General features: G+C 38.2%; 1 protein-coding gene across 2 annotated transcripts in view; it reads right to left on the reverse strand.

Annotated features, from left to right (window-relative positions):
- LOC149300973 (double C2-like domain-containing protein beta) overlaps positions 1 to 15111 on the reverse strand; it is a 216649-nt gene extending 201538 nt beyond the window's left edge. For both annotated transcript variants that reach the window (XM_089484551.1, XM_089484550.1), the window contains exon 1: positions 14793 to 15111. In XM_089484551.1, the coding sequence (XP_089340677.1) occupies positions 14793 to 15111 (319 nt within the window). The remainder of the gene's footprint in view (positions 1 to 14792) is intronic.
- Positions 15112 to 23609: the final 8498 nt, after the last annotated feature.

Here is a 23609-nt window from a genome sequence, read left to right on the forward strand (position 1 = left end):
GCCGGCACTCCCCCCGTGGGAAGTGCTGGCAGGGGAGGCTGTCTGAGCGTATCGGAGAGTAGGATGCAGGTCTCCTTTTAAAGACTTAAAGTGGGGGTAAAAAGTGCGGCCTATATTCGGGCCAATACGGTATATATATATATATATATATATATATATATATATATATATATATATATTAAAGTGGGGGTAAAAAGTGCGGCCTATATTCGGGCCAATACGGTATATATATATAATATACACCTGTGTGTGTAATCTCATCAGTTTCATAGTGTGTCCCTGAATGGGAGAAATAAGATGTGGTCGCCCTAGCCCACGGCTGTTCAGCACTGTGCAGCATGTGTGGTTCAATGAAAGATAATATTTTGTTTCTGCGAAAGGCTAGTCTTTTGCATGTTTGCATTTTAATGAATCAGTCACCACACGTTTCATGCATACCAAGCAGTTGTTACACTTAGCAAGACAGAGAGACAGACCTAAATAGCTTGGCAAGAGAAACAGCCCACTGCAAAGGCCAACTGAATCAGTGGTATTTGCATAGCTGGTATTTTCCCCACTTTGGAATGGATATATTCACCTGGCAATGGGAATACATGTTAACTCCTGCTATAACATTTTATTTATACAGCATGCTTTTCCCCCAGAAATCAAAATCTCTTGCTCTAAATCTTTCATAGGTTGATTATATATATAGTATATATTACCTGAATATTTTATATAGTTGGGAAAAAAAAACCCACAGTTTGGCTTTTACAACCCCTCGCTTTCCACCCTTCAAGTCAGAATACTACAGCATCATTTACCTAGGCAACAACCGAAACTTTACTGCACAAGTTATACCAATATTTCCGAGGCGCTTGTAAACACTGGCGCTAAATAAATCAAAGGGTTGCTTAATGCTTTTTCACCTGCAGAACCAGATTTTTGTTTGTACTTTAGTCATGTTGACCCTGTCAACAGTTTTATTAAGTCAACTGTACCTACATTGCTTTACACTTGATTTATCATATGGAATCTATTCAAATATGCTTGTTAAAGATTTATAACATATATTTGTGTTTGAAGGTTAATATATTACAGGTTATGTTGATCAGGTAGTTTAAGCTAAATTGTCTTTCTTTGTGTATACCATTTTTCCTTCTTGTTTATAGCAACTGGATATCTCATTTTGTTATACAGAAATAAATTAAATCACTGCTGCTACAAGGCCTGTTAACTTTTGCAAAGTGTTAATTGGCAGAGCAAGCTGTCTCTATTTATTGCTTTTAGTTTCTGCTTTTGAAATGTCTTGTAAAAATCTTATGTATGTATGTTGCAGCTTCCTCGGTGCTCCGTTATGTGTTTTAAATAAGATATACAAAAGAAATACCGTTTAACCTTATCATTCTATTAAATTCAGTAATGGTTATAGAGCTAGATGATACTAGGAAAATGTTCTTTGAATGTGATGTTTCAAAAGACTTGCAAAGATCCTTGCCAATATAAAATGTCTATTCTATAATAATCCCAATGGCATATGTGTACCCAGTGGTATGGAAGACATTTGCATTATGGATTTTTTTCCTCCTCTAATAACCATACTTCACGCTAATTGCCCCTTATAGGATTCTGTCAGCAGCATATTTAGCAAGCCTATATTACAATACTGCATAAAGTGTGGCTTTATATGATATTATACGATCATATGTAAACGGTATGGCAAATGTGCAATTGCAAAATTATTAATAATATGTTATTTATCATCATTGGAAATGGCTAATTTAATTAGATGTACAATAATCAAAATGTCCCATTTTGCAAAAAATGTAAAATTCAATATTTGATTGATTTAGTTGACATCGCCTTCACCACATCTCTACGCTAAGGTCTTATTTTATGGACCACCAATTATTTGAATTAACCCCTTCGAGACAAAGGCTGATTTTACTTTTTGTACCCTTTGTGACAATGGCCTTTTTAACATTTCTGCGCTGCTTGTGTTTAGCTGTAATTTTCTTCTTTCCCGTTTACTGAACCCACACACATTAGATATTGTTTTTTTCAGGACAAGAAGGGCTTTCTTTAGATGACATTGTTTTGATTGTATCATATTATTTACTATTAAAAAAATTATAAAATATGGTGAAAAATTTAGAAAACAATGACTGTTTCTAACTTTTAGTTGAAAAATCTTTTACTCATCTATAAAAGGTAATGAAAAAACCTGCTAAATAGATTCTACTATTTGTCCTGAGTTTAGAAATACCCAATGTTTTTATGATTTTTTGCTTTTTTCTACCCATTATGGGGCAATAAGTACAGGTAGCGTTTTGCTATTTCAAAGCCATTTTTTCCAAATCTGGTAATTCTTCCCCCCATGTGCCATTTCGGGTATCTTTGAACCCGGCCAATGCAATTTACCCCATCAAGTCATATATTTTTGAAAACTAGACAGCCCAGGGTATTCCAAATGCTAGTATTTTAACTCTTTCCATGCACCATATCTACCACCAGTCTTTGTCAAACTTTATGGTAGTCATTTTTTTGCATTTGTTTTGTCATACACATTTTACTTCAGGTATGAATTAAAATGTTCTAGTTTATGTCACTATCACAAAACACCCCAATATGTGTTCAGCAACATCTCCTGAGCGCAGCGATACCCCACATGAATGATTTTGCCTGGCTGTTTGGGGGCAAAAGGGCCACATTTGGGGCATGCGCATTTTTCAATGTTGAACTTTGGCATTTGGGGATCCACTGCCCATGCCCTATTTGGTACATCTTTGAGCCGGGCCATTTCAGTGTGCCCAATAAACCCATATATTTTTGAAAACTAGACACCCCAGGGTATTTCAAATGCTAGTATTTTAACTCTTTCCATGCACCATATCTACCACCAGTCTTTGTCAAACTTTGTGGTAGTCATTTTTTTGCATTTGGTTTTCCACACACATTTTAATTCAGGTATGAATTAAAATGTTCTCGTATATGTCACTATCACAAAACACCCCAATATGTGTTCAGCAACATCTCCTGAGTACAGCGATACCTCACATGAATGATTTTGCCTGGCTGTTTTGGGGCAAAAGGGCCACATTTGGGGCATGCGCTTTTTTCAATGTTGAACTTTGGCATTTGGGATCCACTGCCCATGCCCTATTTGGTACATCTTTGAGCCAGGCCATTTCAGTGTGCCCAACAAAACCATATATTTTTCAAAACTAGACACCACAGGGTATTTTAAATGCTGGTATTTTAACTCTTTGCATGCACATATTTTACCACCAGCATTTTTTCAAAGTTTGCAGTAATATTTTTGTGTGTGTATTTTTCCCACACACACCTACTTTATGTATGAATTTACAGCTCCTGGTATATGCCGCTGTCACACGACACCCCATAATGTGTTCAGCAACATCTCCTGAGTGCAGTGATACCCCACATGCATGGGTGTGTCATTTTTGGGGGGAACTAAAAGGCCACATTTGGTACGTGTGCATTTTTCTAATTGGAAATTAGATGTGTGGCCATCCTTCCCCCCGTGTTAATTGGGACGTTGTTGAACCTGGCCCATTCAATTTACCCCATCAAATCATACATTTTTTAAAAGTAGACACCCCACGGGCATTTAATATGCCAGTATTTTAACTCTTTCCATGCGAGAATTGTTTTAAGCTAATATGCTAATTTTAGGACTTGCTCACAAAAATATATTTTTTATATATATTTTTTTTTTTTATTTTTTTTTTAAAAAAATTTAACATTTTTTTTCAACTTGGAGGTTCCCCTGATAGTGACATCAGTGGGAAATGATTTTTACATTTTACTGTTTTTTTACTATTTTTTTCTAATTATTATTAATTTTATTTTATTTTTTAATTTATTTTTACTAATCACACTGTGATTAGAAAGCTGGGCTCCATTGACTTGCATGGTGAATGCAGTACCTGTATTCAACCTGCAAGTGGAGCCAAAGTTCTCTAGATGGTCTGGACTATCTAGCGAACTTTTAAAATTTGTGGTTCCTGTTACAGGACGGCGGCCATCTTCCTTGATGGCGAAGATTGCCGGCAGCTGCGGCTGTGACCGCTCTCCGGAGCGGTCACAGCCCATCAAAAGGTTAGTGTTTGGTGTCGCTGGATGCCTCCTGATCGAGGCATTCCAGCGACACCATTTAAGTTTAGGAGGCGATCATCGATCGCCTCCTAAACGCTTTTAAAACGGGCGTCCGCCGCCATACAAAGTATGGCGGATGTTGACGCCCCGTGGAGGGGCCAGAGATGGCCCCTTCGTGCCGATCGCGGCGTTGCTGAATGCCTCGAGGTCGAGGCATTCAGCAACGCTTTTTGGGTGCAGAAAGCGATAGTAGATCGCTTTCTGCACCCGTTTAAAGACGTGCCGGTCCTGGCACGTCAATTGTCGTAAAGCACATGCTTTTCCGTGCCGTGCCAGGACCGGCAATTGTCATTAAGGGGTTAAATAACAGGCAGAATCTAAAGGACGTCAGCAAGCTTACCGATTAATACCGAGTGGTATTACATGTCAACATGACATGACGTATAAATATACATGGGAACTCTCAGGGTTTTGCCCAGAGACATCTTTGGTTCTCCAGGTCAACACCCAAATCCTTTGGGCCGTGGGAGCAGGGTGCTGATAGGCACCACTCCCTACCCATTTCCCTCTTAAATGGGGGGGTGTTCCACGACGTCAGAAGGAACATACACTAATCTTGGCAAGAATGCCCACAGACATCAGTGGGACTGCCCGCAATGTCAGCTGGATCACCCACTGACGACAGCCGTTAGTTCTGGCTACATCCTGCAAGGAGAGGCTCTGGGTAGCCGGAGCCTAAAAGTTCCCACGTATGGATATAACAAATATTGCTGTGTATAGTAATATAGATTAGCATGGAAGAAAGCTTGGTCTTATTTCCTTTTGTTTCAATGCAGTTCCTTTATCTGTTGACTTGGAAGCTATGATTCTAGGCAGTAATTTGATATTTTGGGTAACGTTACATGATGAAGCCCCACACTGAGCTGATTTTATGACAATGCTAATGAAGTCCTGCTTGTCAATTTAAATGCTTTCACTCGCATTAGTCTGAGTGTCAGGTTCTGGTGATTAACACTGAGCCACCCTAGTCTAACAAGAAGTGAGGGAGTTTGATTTAGACCAACATATGATGCAAATAATTGATCATGCAGCTGCTATAAAACACTATATTATGCAAAAAGTAGAAATTTGTTTAACAAGGAAAACAGCACAATATTTAAAACACAGTTTTAATATGATATGTTTCTTCCATAGATTAAATACAATCATATACAGTATGTTGGCATGGTACAAAGATGTAAAACAGTTGGAAAAAAATTAGAATCCTGCAATGTTGAGTAGATTTGAGCTAAAAGGCTTATATTAAAATATGTCTAAATACACTGGCAGCTTCAGTCCCTCGTGGAAGTGGGATTTCTGGCTGCAAAAGAAATTATTAAATTTCTTAGAAAAAGAGGCCATGAGAGTGAGAACTCTTGCAAAGAAATCTTTTTTCTGGACTGCTCTTTCAGAATTGGATGCTTTTAAAACTGTAGTTTTTTTAAAGAACGGTTGTTGTTTTTCATATACACCAAAGTAAGGAAAATAAAAGAATAAACATTCTATTAATAATTAAAAATTATTAATTTTGAATATTTACACATATCTATACAGTAAAATAAAGGTATGGCAGTGTTCTACATTATATATATTATACTAAATTATCATTTTGAATAAAAAAATGTACACTACGGTAGCGTTAATTTGTTTTGTATTATCTACCGTTTTTAATCATATATAAAACCAACCTCTTATGTTTTGTATTCTGTCATAAGTAAATTTTCCACAATGCCGAGAGGCTTAATTAATTCCTATATTAAAGGAATACACCAAAATTGTTCCCTTTTAATTAGCCAAAGTTAGCAATTCAAACTTGAAAGAAATGCACTTTGATGAGGAAAAAATATTGATCTATACATTTTTAAGTAATCAATAGTTACAAAGATATTATGATGGAATTATTTTTTTTATGCAGTGATCTCCTTTCACATTCATAATTATGCTTTGTCCAGTTTAGCAGGGACATTCAATTGGGGAAGAGAGCATTTAAATGATATTTCACCTGGGTTTTAACATAATATTGTTTAATAGCAGACAAAAAGGTCAAAATATGTGGCAGCTTAAATAGAGGGTACATAGAGGAGTTTTCCTAGCCCATTTCAATATATATATATATATATATATATATATATATATATATATATATATATATATAGTTTCTTCTCTTTATCTCTCTCTTTTGTTTAGTTACTTGATATCTAATTTTGCTGCCCATCAATAACTCAGTGTTGAAAGAAGGTCGGTTTAGTGTTAAAGTGTTAATTGGGGACCAAGCTGCCGCTATCTGTTCTGTTTTGCACTATTAAAATGGCTAGTAAATCTCTTACGTAAGTTAAGGCTCTACGGTCCATTAAGTAAGCGTTCTAAATCAGCTATACAAAACAAATGCCCTTTAACCTTAACATTCTATAAAATTCAGTAATGGTTATAGAGCTGAAAATACCAGGAAAATATTCATTGAAAATGACATTTCAGAAGAATGACAAAGGTAAATTGCCCCTGTAAAATGTCTCACAGCATATCCTATAAAAATCCCTTTAGCGCAATTGTACCCACTGGTATGGATGGATTTTTCTTAGTTAAAAAGTTTTATTTTTTTCACAAAGGAAAGGGAATACTAAACAACTCATGAGGATCACATTATATAAAGATGTTTACAAAAATAACCAGGTTAGCTTGAGGTTTCTGGGCTCTCCACTCTGTAATGCCTACAAGGGTATCTATGCAAGAGCCCTGTTATAAATGTTTTTCTAAATACTTTTTTCCCCCCTAGTTTTCTAGTACCTTAAGCAATTTCTGTTTCTTGCGCACTTCCTGTATGCACTTGCTTACAATAGAAGCGAACTAGCAGCACCATCTACATCTTGATAAATTTACTCTACAAATTAAATCACCCCCATCACACAAATAAATGTTCAAACATCTCCACACAAAATATAACCATACATACTATCCCCTTCCAAACATATACATTCATAAAATAAATATCCATTCAATATTTCAATCAAGGGCAATCTCCAACATAGATTATTTTTATAAATGCATTCTATAATTATATAAATATCACAGCTGCACAAAAATATACACTTTTTGCTTTAACTTTCTATAAGAACGGCAAACTCTCATATGCCTACTAACTTCACATTCTGGTATTAATACTGACTAATCATCTTTGCTCAGGCAGTTCCATTGAAAGGATTCTAGAAAATGAAAAAAATCATCATCGTACTGGGGGTTAGTCACATGCAAAATAATCTAACAATGCAATTTTGTGTATTTAATTTAACATATTAAGGATTTTATATAAAACATGTCCCCTCTATGTTTCTGTATATGAGACTTCCCACAAACTAAATTATTGCTCCATCCTAAGATATTCATGATGTTGTACAGTTGTAAACAATCTCTTGCGCTAAGAGGTGCATTCATCGTTTTGGCAATGAAGGTCTAGTCCAGAAAGTTGGTTAAAACAATATCTCAAATAGGGTTTTCAGGTGCTATGGTCATAAGGGTGGGATTTTCAATTCCTTGCATTACAGCTTTTGTTGAGTTACAATTTGACAAGTGTTGAAGAAATACAGGGAACGGCACACCTGTATCTGCCCTGAAAAACATCCACATCTGGTAAACTACCACCGACATCGTCAGTAACACCTGTCATACTGCAAGACGCTCTTTACACATCTTCAGAAAAAAACACCAGCTGGCCATGTGTAAACCACTTTAATTGACTTTAATGCCATCAATTAGACTTACTAAAAAAAACGGATGACATCTGAACAGTTTGCGTTTGGACACTGGGCTCAGGCAAACCCCTAAAATATTCTGTAAGTAAAAAGCCTAGTCTATTTTAGCGGAAGAAATAATTGACTCAAGGGTGAGCCTGTAATCAGTGAGGCAAAAAGCCTAAATTAGTCTCATATACAATCATTAGCTTAATGGCAAGGTGATTTTAGATGCTCCACACATCACAACTGCGAGAGATGCTGCCACATTCATTACTTAGGACAACTCCCAAGAGCATAAGATTAGTAACACATACGCAGACCTTTATTGAATTGCTCAACATTCTGAAATCAGGGGACAAGTGTATTTTCTAAAATAGATGTGATCATTAGTTTAGATTATGATTATGAACTGTGCATCTTTCTTGATGGAGCAATAACAGTTAGGAACAGTACCCCGAAATGCTGAAACTGTTAACTCAATACAAAATTTTCTTTAGAAAATGCAGGGGCCAGAAAGAATGTTTTAAGAGCAAGACAGAATTTTTAGGAACCAAAAAGGTAAGTGTTCAGATGAACATCAGAACATAAAAAGTTATATTCCATCAATAAAATTTTAAAAGCTATATATTTACAATTATAAAATCACAGATCTTCCAAGACCAAATAACATTTTTAACAATAATAAATTTTTTAATGTATACAGTATACCTGTATATATATATTTATGTTTAGGTATATATGTTTCAGTGTGTATTGCAGTGTTACTTAAACATCACTGTTAAAACCTATTTTTATTTGTTTAAATCAGTGTTACAGGCTGATAATCATTTCAAGATATATGAAATTATATGAGGGTAGTAGTAAATATCTATTTAAGCTAGGAAATAAATTATAAAAAAAGCACCATGTTATCATCATCATAACATGTAGAAAAAATAGAGTGAGGCTTTATTTTTTTGGGGGGGGGGTCAAAACAGACATAACATTGTACAGAATGTTTGTACAACACTCCTGTATATATATATATATATATATATATATATATATATATATATGTGTGTGTGTGTGTGTGTGTGTGTGTGCCATTTCTACTACAGATTTCCAAATCCTTCACTTGAACAATCGAGAATTAATATAGTTCTCTTATTTCACAGGACAGTCATTATAAATTAATGGAACTAATCTGTTTAATTGGCTTAGTGAGAGGGTATTTTCAAGTGGAATTAGTGCCTAGTTACCTACTGCAATTTACAATATGCAAAACAAATGTTTCTGAAATGCATTATTATGCATATCAAGTAAAAGAAAATATATGAATGGCTACAAATAAGTGACTTTAGGTGAAGCTCTGAACAAATATAATAAGTGCTGCTGAATCACTGAGGGTAAAACTCCAGAGTTACCCCAAAAGTAATGTGAAATAACAAAGGTAGTTAGTGACAGTGCTTAAAAAAAATAAAGTTGTGGAAAAACAAAACAGATCAATCAAAGATATACATCCCAAAACCTTTGTTTCACAGATGGTGTAAGTCCTCAAGAATCCTAGGTACCAAGCAAGGAACTTTATGGTGGATACCAGGAGGTTAAAAAGTGTAAATATATCTTTAATCTTGAATAAAATCTGGTAGCTTACATTAAAAAGTGGTATACAACGCCCTGTATCTTCCCTTTGTTGTTGTGGTAGCTTTGCTACGCTCCTTTTGCGTATAATTCGTATGGACTTCTGAGTGTGCGGCTCTTCCCCTGGTGTTTTCGTGAATACGCACGACGCATTTCGCTCCAGAATAAGCTATTGGAGCGAAACATGTCGTGCATCCTCGGTCTGATAATAACACATTATCAACTGCATTTATCCTTTTAGAGTACCTAAAGGGCTCTTTCCTAGGTCCCCATCTCTTCACTTGGTATACTCTTCCCTTCCCATATTATACAGTACAGCTCTATACCTTTCCTCTAGAACAACACTCAAACCGATGCCTTGGAACATCACCTTCAATATCCTCCTTCTTACCTTCAAAACTCTTCAGTGCTCATTCCTATCCTATATTTGCTATCTGATACCCTTCCATAGACCTAAACAGCCTCTACATTCCATCTACCGTGGGTCTTCTTCCTTACCGCATCATTACTCTAGAACATCCTACCACTGGACATTAACCATGCTTCAACTCTCCACAACTTCCAAAGCAAACTAAAGAAACACATTTTAATTGTAAAGCTATAACGTGCAACCCTTGACTTGACATACATTATTAGGAATCCTGTAAATTGCATTTCTCCTCCCCTTGATTGTATCTATATGTTGACCCTCTCCTAAATGCTACTTAGCTCTACAGAGCAAGATCATGCTTTCTTAATGTATTATTTTTACCAATTGTACTCTGATGAAAATATCTGTAGACAACTACACTTATTATATGCCTGCCCTTGCTGTACCTTTTTCAAAGCACTAAGATCATCAGGTTATTGGTAGTATGTACAGTTTGTAGCAATTTCAAAGTGCTGTCTGCGCAATACCTAGAACATGTATCCTATAGCATTGGTCAGGGACTCCCAGTGGCTTCTTTTTTAAGCTTTAGATGTACATTTGGAGGGGATGTTTGTTACATACACCAGTTAAAGCAGGTGTCAGGACAGCTTAGGGAGGGGTAGATCTTTGTGTGGAGTACAAGAACTGTGTGTACTTTCCAACTACACGTGGCTCACGGTCTACTAACTCTGTGCTGCATGCATCGTAACAGACACTAATTTAACAGTTCATAGCGGGTGTTATATTAGGTACATCTAGTCTGGATGACGTTTATGGATATAAACAACATAGGTTAATAATTCAGCTGATGGTGGGGACAAAATATGCTGATAATTAAAGTGATGGTGGGATTCGATATGGTTATCAAATGAACGTAAGTAAATGTTTACAAATACATATCTACATGCCAATATATCCATGATATGAGAAATATTTCCATGAAGAGAGTCTGTACGAGTACTCCCATGAATGACCCATGGATCATGAGCCATGGTAATGGCATGACCACTTTATAAGCAAACACAGACTTCAACTAGACTCACTAGAACAGTTCAAACACTCAGAATCACCTAAACAGCGAACTTTTCACAATTTTAGCCAATTAATATCTAGGTTTAATGCAGCAACAATTTTGTGGAGTCAGAATGTACCGTAAGAATTTTAGTTAGTGTATTTAAGTTGTTTACGTTTGTTTTAATGAAACTACACATCCAAGCATTTCTCCTTGAAAGTGTGTACAAACAGGGAAAATATCGTTTGCACTGTTTTACAGACTGTGGTATATGAAGTATTAAGACCGTAGGTGGCAACTCAGGAATAGTAATTTAAATGCAAGAGCCCACATGCAACATGTACTGAATTTGGAATCAAGTACAAATGTCAGCACAGCACAGAAAGAGGAGCGGTAATGGAAAACGTATTGGCTCATTGGAAAATGTCTGTTTATGTCCCTAGTTTTAACGCTTGTTGTCTTTTTCTGCATGCACACATGTGTTTGTTCTCTTTGTTTCCTTAAGCAGCAATAACAGCTTGTGTTGGATTGAGAAATGCTGATCAGTGGGGAAGTTAAAGGGAAACTACTTCGGAAAGACACATTTATGTACTTTCTGTTTAAAATGTAAATATTGTGAACTATGGGTTATATATATTATTTAAGTGCTGAGATTCTTTTTCCTGTTATATCTAGAATCCTTGCATATTTAATGTCTATAAGAGCCACCATGGGTTCAGTTAATGCTTTAACTTAGCTGATACAGCCCACCAAAAATTTGTATGCCATACTTCAATAAACAATTTACTAGAATTTTAGTTGCTGATGAGTTAATGCAAGGGTTTAACTCAATGTGCAATAAACTTCACTACAACTCATATACATATTAACCAGTGTGAGGTGCTTGATACTCCACTTTTGTCCCCTACTCATGTGCAAGGGTTAATTTACTAAGTGTGCTTTCACTGGGATGGTGACTTTATATATTAGTAACTCTGCATGTGGCTGTCAGGCCTTCTTAATGACCCCCTGCAATGTTAACAGTTAGTTATACCTGAGATACCCTCAGCACAGGCCCAGTTCCCTACACATCGAAAAATAATAAAACAAGTACTAAAAATTGAAGGTCAACCTTGCACACAAATTTAAGAGCCGAGATGATATTTACCACATACTGTTCATCCAGATTTATCAAAACATGCTCTTAAATCCATTACTTGCGCCCATGGAGTGGGGCCACCCATGAAGCAATAAACCATACGTATACATAACATACTTTATAGTAGAACTATGGCACTGCTTGCATTTTGAGTTTTTACAAGCGGTATGGGTGCACATACATTACAGTGGAGTGTTGGATTATATATATATATATATATATATATATATATATATATAGTTACTTGTAATGTAGGATGACATGTAATGTAATGTAGGATGTTTAAATTAGCATGGGATTTTTACTATACATCCAACTGGCACTCAGATGGTTAAATGTATAGTGAGTTTCATAGTAGCCTTGTTATCAGCATGTTTCCAATATGTTATTACATTAAACCAGGATTAACCTACTGAACATGTTGTTGGCCTGAACAGGGAACTGAATGTTTTACTTGAGTAGTAAAGAAAAAATAAAGGGTTATTTCTAAGGGCAGACAAGAAGAGATCACGATTTTTTTTTAAAGTAAGCCAAATTGAAAAGAAAAACAAAATACATATATACTTTCATCTGCATGCTTTGCAAGTGGCTCAGCTGTTAGGAGCCTCCAGGTAATAACAAATCCATGAGTTGCAAATCTTGCCATCTACAGAACCATCTCATCCTTGTAATCATGGGTGATATATTCATGGGAAAGATACAGCAGTGTTCTGTGACAGACATTTCCAGAAGCACATTTGTTAGTGCTGTTTATTGATACTGAAAGCACCATCGAAGCACTGTTGAAATATAGCAAAATTATTTAAAATAATATTATAATCAAGCCAATATCAGCAGGTCATAGGTATAACTAAAATGATATCACAAGGCACAGCTGTTTGAGGGGAAAATATCAACAAAGATATTACTCAAAAAAGCCCCACCAAGAAGACAGAATGTACAGAGAAACCCACTGTGTGCCTTATTTAGTTGAACAGAAAAGTCAATACCACCATGCCTACTACCAAAGCAGTTGAGATAAATCCTCCAGTATTTTATGTCTACTGTCCTTTTTTTCAGGAATAGTATATGACTGGCAGCACCAGCACTTTTACGATTGCCTACAGTCTGGAAACAATGTATTGTTTTGGTACGAGTAGGGTATTTGCAGAACATTTCAAAACAATGGCTGAGTTGAAGGCTGCATAGTAAAGCGCATGTGAAGGAACAAAAAACACCAATAATGCAGATTATTCCATATTCAAGGCTAAATGTTACCACTGTTAGTAAACATTTTACTAAGTATCATGAAAGCCTGGTAGTAACAAGAAGGAACATACTAGATCTTTACAGATACCTGTATGGTCTAAGTAAGAGGGCTAAATCAGGAGAAAAATAATTACCACCTTGATGCAGAGAAGAATAAGAGGACAACCACCTTACTTCAATATTAACTGTAATGACACAAAAACTCTGTTGTCTGGGATATAAAGCATATTTCACATAGGTTCTCATATTACATAAAAAGGAAATCCAATCAATGAAGTCTAAAAGTGTTTACATGAGATGCTCTGTGCAGTCATGTTCCTGACTGAATGATGAGACTGCATCTTCTATTCCACAGGTTAGCTTGTTATTTTCTTCATAGCTGTTGACAGGCACTATGTGCTTTGCAAACAAGATTTGGAAATTTAGGTAAATGTTGAATAGCCCTCATTCTGAATTGTACAGAAGGAAAATGTTAAGTAGATAACATAAAGCTTTGCTTTCCGATGGGGACTATTATTACTCAGCAGGGTCCAAGTCATGAAGGCACATACTCTTTCTAGAGGGACAGAAATATAGAAACAAATGCCTTGAATGCATTTTCAGACGATTTCTTTTTTAAGCTGTTGATCACTTTTAACTCTAAATAACGCAATCGAAATAACTCATTATCACTGAATCTATTATCACGGAATTTAGCAGTTAAATATATAAAAATATTGCTCAGCTCCACAGCCGACAGCAGATCCTGCTCTATTGCAAGGAAGAACTGATTTATGCAGAACAGAACAGGCAAGCACCTTTAGGTGATCAGCAGGTTTTTAAGAAGGCTGTAATTCGATATTGGAAGTGAATATTGTCTCAGCCAGACAAAATACAAGCTTCCTGCTCATTACCATAGAAATGTGTAGCAACTGGTGGATTTTCTTCTGCTTTCTAACCATCTTTGTTAGGTGATTCCAATCCGTACTGTGTCTTTGTTTATGCTTTAAACAGTTTTAGTTATTATAACAATGATGAAAATAACATGAACATCACACATGAACATGTTTTTTTGCAATGATCTTAGCTTGGTATCACTCAAAGCATACTCTTATTCACAAATGAGCCAAATGTCTTCTAACCCACAGGATTACACACAAAAGGTAGCAAGGATGCAATGAATTAACACAATTCCCCAACCAACTGGATTATATCCAAATATATTTAGCATCTCGCCAATTCGCTCACAGTTCTTCGCAACGTTTGATACGGTTTATTAAACCAGTTGTGAAAGTCAGTTGGCACAATGCATTGATGAACATCGACGTACCACAGCATGTGGCGGTGTGAAAAGACTATTTACAAGCTAGTGTTTCGCTACATGATATGTGATGTACACAGGTTATAACAGGATGGAAGACCTTGTAAGTGACATAAGCATACAAATAACATTGCATGTTTTGTCATCTGCCGTTGAAACAATAAAAGTAGTCAACGGAATAAAAAGCACTTGCAACTTACTGCAATCATCAGAGTCATATCCATCCAGGTCGACTTCTTCGTCGTGCTTGGCAGGTGTAGTAGAAGCTGCTCCATAAGCTCCAAATAACTTGTCCACGTCCTCTTCTTCCTCTCTGGAACTTTCAGAAGGACTAACAGAAGGCTGGCTCACGTTAGACTTCAGGGAGTTACTGCGGCTAACAGTTGCAGGAATACCACGGGGAAATCGGGGAAAATAATCGGAAATTTGTTTGATAGGCTTGATTGGACCTGGGCACACGTCAATAGCCATATGCTCCTGGATGCTAATGGTCATTTTCTCTCCTTTTCGGAGTGTCATGCATGCGATTCTGTTCTGAAACCCAAACCAGAGAATGGATTGCAGGAACAGTGGCTTCTTGAAGTTTAGCTACATAAAGAAGCGAAGCTACCGTTTATCAAGGAAGGTCACAGATGCTGCTCCTGACTATGTCTCTCTCTGTCTAGGACTTTCAGACACCTTTTGCATACTGCCTGTAGCTCCGGCAGCTACAAAAGAGTCCTTATCCACCCAGTGTGGCTGCTAAGCCTAAGCATAAACGTGAGGGAGAGAAGAATTGACAGGCAGGAGGGGGGGTGTGTCCTGGGTGATGTCACTTGTTAGCAACCAAGCAAAATACAGGAAGCAAAGGAATGAGGGATGGGTCAGGTGCATCTAAAAGCTCCCTACTTTCCAACCTGCTAGCACTGTAATTAGCACAACTGAACATCAAAATTGCGAAGAGCACTTTTTTTCATAACCAACTTAGCAAGGCTAGCCAATGGTTGCCAATTCCTACTGTGCTTTTCAATATTCTGTCACGTAGGCTAGTGCTCTTTTATGATTTTGCTATTTCAAACCAAGACACAGTATCAGCAATGTATCAGATTGCAGCCCTCTGGGGCTTGAAAGGGTTAATGACGAGCCCACAGTATATTTGCACATGCTTCACGTACTATTGAATTAACATTGAATTATTACATGGGACTGCATTTCAGTGCTTTTGTGCAATCTTATTTATTACACTTGACAAATGACAGGGTTTGCTCGGCTTAACTGTGCATGTAATTCACAAACTGATATTTCATAAAAAATTACTGGAAGTAGCAGTTACATTACGGAATCTATACTTAGAATAAGCAAGCATTAGAACAATAACCGCAGCACTGAGTTGTGCAAGTTAACCATATAAGAGACAGAGACAATTTTGAGTGAATAATCAAATTCCCTGTGAATGCCAAAAGGGTTAAGCCATGTAATACAAAAAGAGGATTGCTCTTCTCCGGTAAAGAAAGGGTTCAGTCAAAAATAACCTGACTAAAAATCCAGGAACTTACTAATATTTAATAACCTAATTACCAGGGCCAGACTGGGAATGAAAAAGCAGCCCTAGAAACATTTGGAGACCAGCCCCATATAGTTTATCTCATGGTCCAGCTCTTATACCCACCCCACCTCTTATACATACCCGAGTCACACTATTTACCATACAAATGCCTGGCATATAGGGGGTTAAAAGGCATATTATGGGACAGAGTGTCATATAAGGGGGTATAAGGCATTTCTGGAGGCAGAGTGGCATATAGGGGTTAAAGGGCATTTCTAGAGGCAGAATGGCATATAGGGGGTTAAAATGCATTTCTGGAGGCAGAGAGGCATAAAGGGGGTTAAAAGGCATATCATGGGGCACTTTGACTCCAGAAAAGCCTTATGCCCCCCCCCCCGACTTACCACTGTTTCTGACTCCCTGGTGTCTGGGGGGGGGCAGCGTTCATGAAATTAAAGCAGCCGGTGTGCACGCACCGCACCACCCAATGGCCGCACGGCGGCCACTTTCAATACCGCTCACAGCCGCTCAGCGGCTGTTTTGAATGTTGGTCTGCTGGCCGCCTGGCCCACGGTATCCCGGTGAGCCAGTCCAGCCCTGCTAATTACCAGTTTAGTTTTTCAGAGTTTTACTTATTTACCTAGTGTTTATGTTACATTCATCCTGTATAGTGTGCAAGATTATAACACAGGAGACAAAGAGTTAATTCATATTTTACATGAATTAGAAAAAGCCTCAATACTAAAAAAAATACATTGTGACTTAACCTTTTCATCCCCACAGCAGCCAGCCCAGAGTTGAGGGAAGCCAGGAAGCCAGCCCAGAGTTTGAGGGAAGCCAGCCCAGAGTTTCTCCATCCCAACATATTTGCCCATTTAAGTGAGCATGTTGGGGAGGCAGACTCAGAGGTAGGCTTTCCAGAAAAAGCTGTTCTCTCTAACAGCCGGGACAGCAGCTCATCCAGTGTGCAGGGGATCCGAAAGGAAGGGAAGCCCAGGCAGGTTGTGGTGGTAGGGGATTCTATAAATAAGAGAACAGACAGGGTAATCTGTAGCTCTGATCACAGCAACCGAATGGTTTGCTGTCTCCCGGGTGCCCGGGTTTGGCATGTTGCAGACAGAGTGGATAGATTATTGGGAGAGGCTGGTGAGGCTTGGCACCAATGACATAGTAAGAGGAAGATGGAGTGTCCTAAAAGGTAATTTTAGGGATTTAGGGAGTAAGATTAAAAAGGGACCTCCAAGGTAGTATTCTCAGAGATACTACCTGTGCCATGTGCTACGCCAGAAAGGCAGCGGAAGATTAGGCAGCTAAATGCATGGTTGAAGTCTTGGTGTAAGAAGGAGGGCTTTGGGTTTTTAGAGCACTGGGCTCAGGGCCGGCCTTTGGGGTGTGCGACCCGCCGCCGCGGGGTCCACTGCCGCCCCCTCTGCACCTAAATTAAAACATCGGGGGGTTTTTTGTTTTGTTTTTTTTTACTTTATTTAACATCCTCCATGTTAAATAAAGTTTTTTTAACTTTATTTAACATGGAGGATGTTAAATAAAGTTAAAACAAACAAAAACCCCCCCCAATGTTTTCATTTATGTCCCGGGCAGGGGCGCCGAGCGGTCGCTTGTGAAGTTTTCAGCAACCCCCCGCGCCCCTCACTCTCCGTGACTCCATCGCGGTGCCGCGTTTTATGCTGAGCACCAGAATATTCCGGCGCTCAGCTGTGAAGCGCGCACCGCGGGAAGACGGACGCCTTCCGCTCCCACCACTGGACTCAACAAGGTAAGTAAGGGGAAGGGGCAGAGGGGGTGGTCAGTGAGAAGGGGCAGAGGTGGTAGATAGTGATACAGGGGGATAGATAGTGAGAAAGGGGAGTTTTGTTACAAGTTTTTATTCCTTTCTTTTTTTGGGATGGGGGGGCGCCAGAGGAGTAGTCCGCGCAGGGCGCCAGAACACCTAAGGCCGGCTCTGACTGGGCTGATTTTGCTTTGGGGTACGATCTCTATAGTTGTGATGGATTGCACCTAAATGCAAGAGGGTCCAATGTGCTTGGGGAGAGAATGGCTAGATGGTTGGAGGAGATTTTAAACTAGGAATGGGGGGGGATAAATACTGAGATAGACAGTATAGAAAGGGAAGGCTATTTACTTAGTAACCAGGTGGGTGGATCTGGGGGCTTGGGCTATACAGATCCCAGTGTTCTTGAATGGATTAGGGAGTGGCTGAGTGACAGACAACAGAGGGTTGTAGTCAATGGCGTATATTCAGAGAATGCAAAATAACAGAATTTTGCAGAATCTTGTAATACCTTTTTTATTGGACTAACTTGCCTTGCTTGTGTGGGATGGATGGAAGCTGGATTTGTGCAGATAGTTGGATCGGTCTGTGGGTTTTCTGTATAGAGATGTATGTAGTGTGTCCTTGTTTTTTGTGACAGTTGTGTCTAAGAAATTTACACTTTCTGTGGAGAAGTCCATTTTGAGTTTGATAGATTGGTGAAATGTATTAAATGCATTATGGAACTTTCTGAGGATTTCTTTTCCTTTTCAGAGCAAGATCTTGTTACCAGTGGGATTCTCTTTAATATTTTTATTAGTGATATTGCAGATGGTCTTGATGGAAAAGTATGTCTATTTGCTGACGACACAAACATTTGCAACAGGGTTGATGTTCCTGGAGGGAGAAGCCAAAAGGTAAACTGGAAACATGGTCAGAGCTGTGGCAACTGGCATTTCATGTGGATGAATGCAAAGTAATGCATCTAGGGCACAAAAACCCAAGGGCAGAGTATAGAATATTTTAATACTGTCCTAACCTCAACGTGCGAGGAAAGGGATTTAGGGATAATTATTTCTGAGGATTTAGAGGTAGGTAGTATAGGGAGGTATTAGCAGTAGAAAGAGGGAAGTGCTCATGCCGTTGTACAGATCACTGGTGAGACCTCACTTGGAGTATTGTGTACAGTACTGGAGACCGTATCTCCAGAAGAATATAGACATGTTGGAGAAAGTTCAGAGAAGGGCTACTAAAATGGTTTATGGATTACAGGATAAAACTTACCAGGACAGGTTAAAGGATCTTAACATATATAGCCTGGAAGAAAGACGCGACAGGGGAATATGATAGAAACATGTAAATACTTAAAGGGAATCAACAAGATAAAGGAAGAGAGTTAATTTAAAAGGAGAAATACTACCACAAAAAGCGGACATAGTCATAAGCTAGAGGGACAAAGGTTTAATGGTAACATCATGAAATATTACTTTACCGAAAGGGTACTGGACACATGGAATAGCCTTCCAGCAGAAGTGGTAGTAGATATTAATACAGTTAAGACATTTAAGCAGGCATGGCATAGGCATAAGGCCAAGCTAGATATAGGATAAGGGCAGGTATTAAGGAAAGTACTCAGAGGTCGGGCAGACTGAATGGGCCTAATAGTTCTTATCTGCCGTCACTTTCTATGTTTCTATGTAATATAAAAAAACAAAACTGTTGAAAGGATGCTTAAAATAGATCTGTTGACATTATAGGTACAATCAGCATTATGTCAGTAGAGACATTATTGGTTGTTTCTTCTCCTTTGAAGGGATTCTATTTGATTATATGGACATATTGATGAGCTATTTACATTGCATAAACATCTCTAAGAATAGTATTACCTTTTGTATTATATGAGGATGCATATATTTTTTTGTGCATTATAGAAAAAAACCATTGATTTATTTTAGCAAACATTTTAAGGTGTGTATATACAAGAAGCATATGGATAGCAGATGAATTTCAGGAAATCCATGCAATACATATGCAATACATAAATCTGGTACAACTGTTTAAATCTGACAGAAATATCACAGTCTTTTTATATAGGCCACAATGACCATACACTAAACAGTAAGTGTATGAAGTAAGGGATATCAAGTCTATTATTTAGTAGAGGCACTGAATACTAGTCAAACTCCCACACCCTTAAATTCACAAGCAATGGGCAAAAAAGCATTCTGTATATTAGGTAAACAATTTAATATCTACTGGGGAGATCATTCATAATTCTGTCATTTAACACAGGGCTTTACAAATCCCAGGAGCCAGGCAGCCATGACTTCAAGATTTTTCGATCTTCACCCCAACTTTTCGGCCATTTTGTATTGATCTGTATAGGGAATTTTCTTCTGAGCTTTGTTTGTCTTGCCCCTAACACAAGTTTCCCCAGCCTTAATCTGATGCAAAGCAATGCTTCTCATGATCATTTAAGTAGCTCAAGAAAGGGATTTACAGAGCAGCGATGTCACAGAGGATTTTTGCCGGCTGTTCTACTGAGGACACGGTGGGTGTACAATATTACTGTGAAACAAAACCTGTTTACAAGCTTGTCTGGTGGATAGATAAGCACTCTTGAAGATTTCAGCGCTAGCAACGTAAAAAAGAAGTTACCGCACTCTCTGGGCAACTGTAATTTGCAAAAATGTTATCTTTTTTTTCACAAACAATGCCCTTTGGGTCACTGGAATAATTTCAAGATCCTATTGTATACACCATGAGAACCAACAGCTAGAGAATTACACTTTGGCCTCTGCAGGCTTCATTAGTATAATGAGTTTTGCAATAATAGCAACAAGGAATATGGACTGTGCCCCTAAGTCCCTCCTTTTAAAAAAAATAAATAACATGATTAAAGCAAAGTTGCATAACAATTTGAAACAGCAGTTAGCAGGATGAGCATTAAAACATAGAATTTGATGGCAGATAAGAACCACCTGGTCCATGTAGTCTGCCCATTTTTCCTATTGTAAAGATACAGGCAGACCTTAATCGGGCCTTGATCTCTTCTTAGATTCAGGATAACTTTATGCTTATCCCATACTCTGTTTAGCTTCTACCCTTTCTGCTAGGAGTCTGTTGCCCTTATCTACCATCCTCTCTTGTTCCAACCTTTTTCCCTTAACTTAATCTTCTCTACTGTACTTTGTTAAATCCCTCTGTGTATTTAAATGTTTATATCTCCTCTCTCTCGTCTTTCCAGTCTATAAATATTGATGATCTTTAAATAAAGAGTGACACAATTTAATTTGGTTCTTACATTCAAATGGTTGTGCTAAGACTAGATGGTTGACAGTATGTACTAGCAGTTCTCAGCTGTAAAAGCGAATCTCATGAAATAGACTGTTAGGATGACAACTACCATAGATCCACATGCACTATTGTCCTAAAGATTAACATTAACTAGGTAGCCACTAAACATGCACCATGTGACCAAAAGTATGTGGACACCTAACCGTCACACCTACATGCGCTTGTGGGACATCTCATAAGGAGTTGGTCCAACCTCTGTGGCTGTAACAGCCCCCACTCTTCTGGGAATTCTTTCCACAACATTTTGGAGGGCTTTTGTGAGGTCAGGTACTGATGTCGGACAAGAAGACCTTGCTCACAATTGATATTCTAATTCATTCAATGGGCTTAAGGTCAGGGCTCTGTGCAGGCCTCTTCAGTTTCTCCACACTAAGTCTTCAAACCACGTCTTTATGGACCTTTTTTTTTTGTTTTGTGCACAGGGGTACAGTCATGCTGGAACAGGAAAAGGCCTTCCACAAATTGGTGCCAAAAATTGGTGCCCTTCACTAAAACTAAGTAGCCTAGCCTAAACCCTTAGAAACAGCCATTATCCCGCATTTGTCACACTTTACAGCAGGCGCTATACATTTCAGAAGGCAATGTTCTGGCATCAGCCAAACCCAAATTTGTCCATTAGACTTCCACAAAGCATGGAGTGATTAATCGCTCCAGAGAATGTTTCCACTGCTTCAGAGTCCAGTGGCAGTGTTGCTCGGCCTTGTGCATGATGACCTTCTTTGGCCATGGAAACCAATGATTGTGCTGATGTTGCTTTGAAGCTATTTATTCACATGCTACAGCACTTAGCTGCCCCACTCAGTGAGCATGCATTGTCTACTGCTTCTGTTACTCCTAGAGGCTTCCACTTCACAATAAAAGCATTTACAGTGCAGATCTAGCAGGGCAGAAATTTCATGAACTGACTTTAGCAAAGGTGACATACTTTGACAATGCTATGTTTAAAGTCGCTGAGCTCTTCAGTACAAGCCATTCTACTGCCAATGTTTGTCAATGGAGATGGCTGCCTATTTGCTTGATTTTATACAATTGTTAGCAATGGATGTGACTGAAACACCTAAATTCAATAATTAGGAGGGATGTCCAAATACTTCTGGTCATATAGTGTCGTTTAGGGAAAAGAAAAAATGTCGGTGCGCTAAGCTAGTCTCAGGCTCAAATAATACAAGGCTTTTGGTAGCAGTATAAACTGCTTTGTGTGCCCACTTTGTAGGAGGTGAGAGTAGGTTCTCACCCCATTGAGAGTGTGCCTTGACGTGGCGGGTGAGCTTAATTATGCTTTGGCCCATTCATATAACCAAAACCTCTCATTTATATTATGTTTATATATTTGTTGCCAACTTTATTAGGGTGAGAAGCGCAGACAGTATTTTGTTTTTTATATAGTGTCGTTTGAACAATGAGACGCTGATGTAGACCACAACAGGTACAACTTACAGCAGGTTCAGGGGTGTATAAAGCCCTTGTTCCCCCCATTAGCACCATTTCAAATGCCTAAAATACATAATTTTATATTTAGGCTCTGTTGAGATCTGTTAATCTTGCTGCTTGATAATCAAGCAAATAAGTCAGGGCTTTGATTAAATATGACCCACAATGTGCACTCCCATACATAATCCAGTTTTATTTGTGATGAGTTTAATTTGTTATTTTATCCTTTACTCAGAAATGTTTTGATGTTCCCATCCACAAGAATGTGATAATTGATTAGCACAATTCTGACATTTGACACAGGCATAAGCACCAGTTTGAGAACATGGTACATGGCCTTTACTTTTTCTTTAATGAGTGGCAGAAAAGTGATTTTTCTGATCCAGCTGAGATATTTCTCTGTTGTAATACAGAAACACATAACTATTTTTTATTTCTGCAGTTATTCTGTTCAGTTCGGTTATTATTCAGCAGATATGGTGATACTTTTTTCTGCTCCAAATTGTAATCATAGCATCATTTTACAAGAATTGCATCCAGTGCTCTTGGTAGCATATGTGAACTGTATATAGCCTCTTTATTGACTTCGGTGTACTAAGGTGAATTTTTAATGCTATAAGGCACCCAAGGACAGATGAGAGCTTAGCTTTCAGGAGAAGGATCCCTGGCCTTAACAAAAGCAGCTGAGAACTTTGGCTACACCAACTTAAGCATCAATTTTCCCTGCCTCTAAGAGTAGAACAGAAATAAAAAAAGTAAAAGAAACAGTGAATGGTTAAAAGAACTATCCTCTAGAGATGGGCTCTGAAGCCAAATGTCTAGATCTCTTTGGCTTATCAGGAGGGAAGCTGCACATATTCTTCTTCCATGTCCCTCAATATCCCAAGGGTGGATCTAGAGGAAGATGTTAGCAGAAATTTACAGTCCTTTACTGCA

The sequence above is a fragment of the Sceloporus occidentalis genome, unplaced genomic scaffold, assembly GCF_023333645.1.
Source record: "Sceloporus occidentalis isolate IW3139 unplaced genomic scaffold, rSceOcc1.0.p SCAF_22, whole genome shotgun sequence".
Classification (NCBI taxonomy): domain Eukaryota; kingdom Metazoa; phylum Chordata; class Lepidosauria; order Squamata; family Phrynosomatidae; genus Sceloporus; species Sceloporus occidentalis.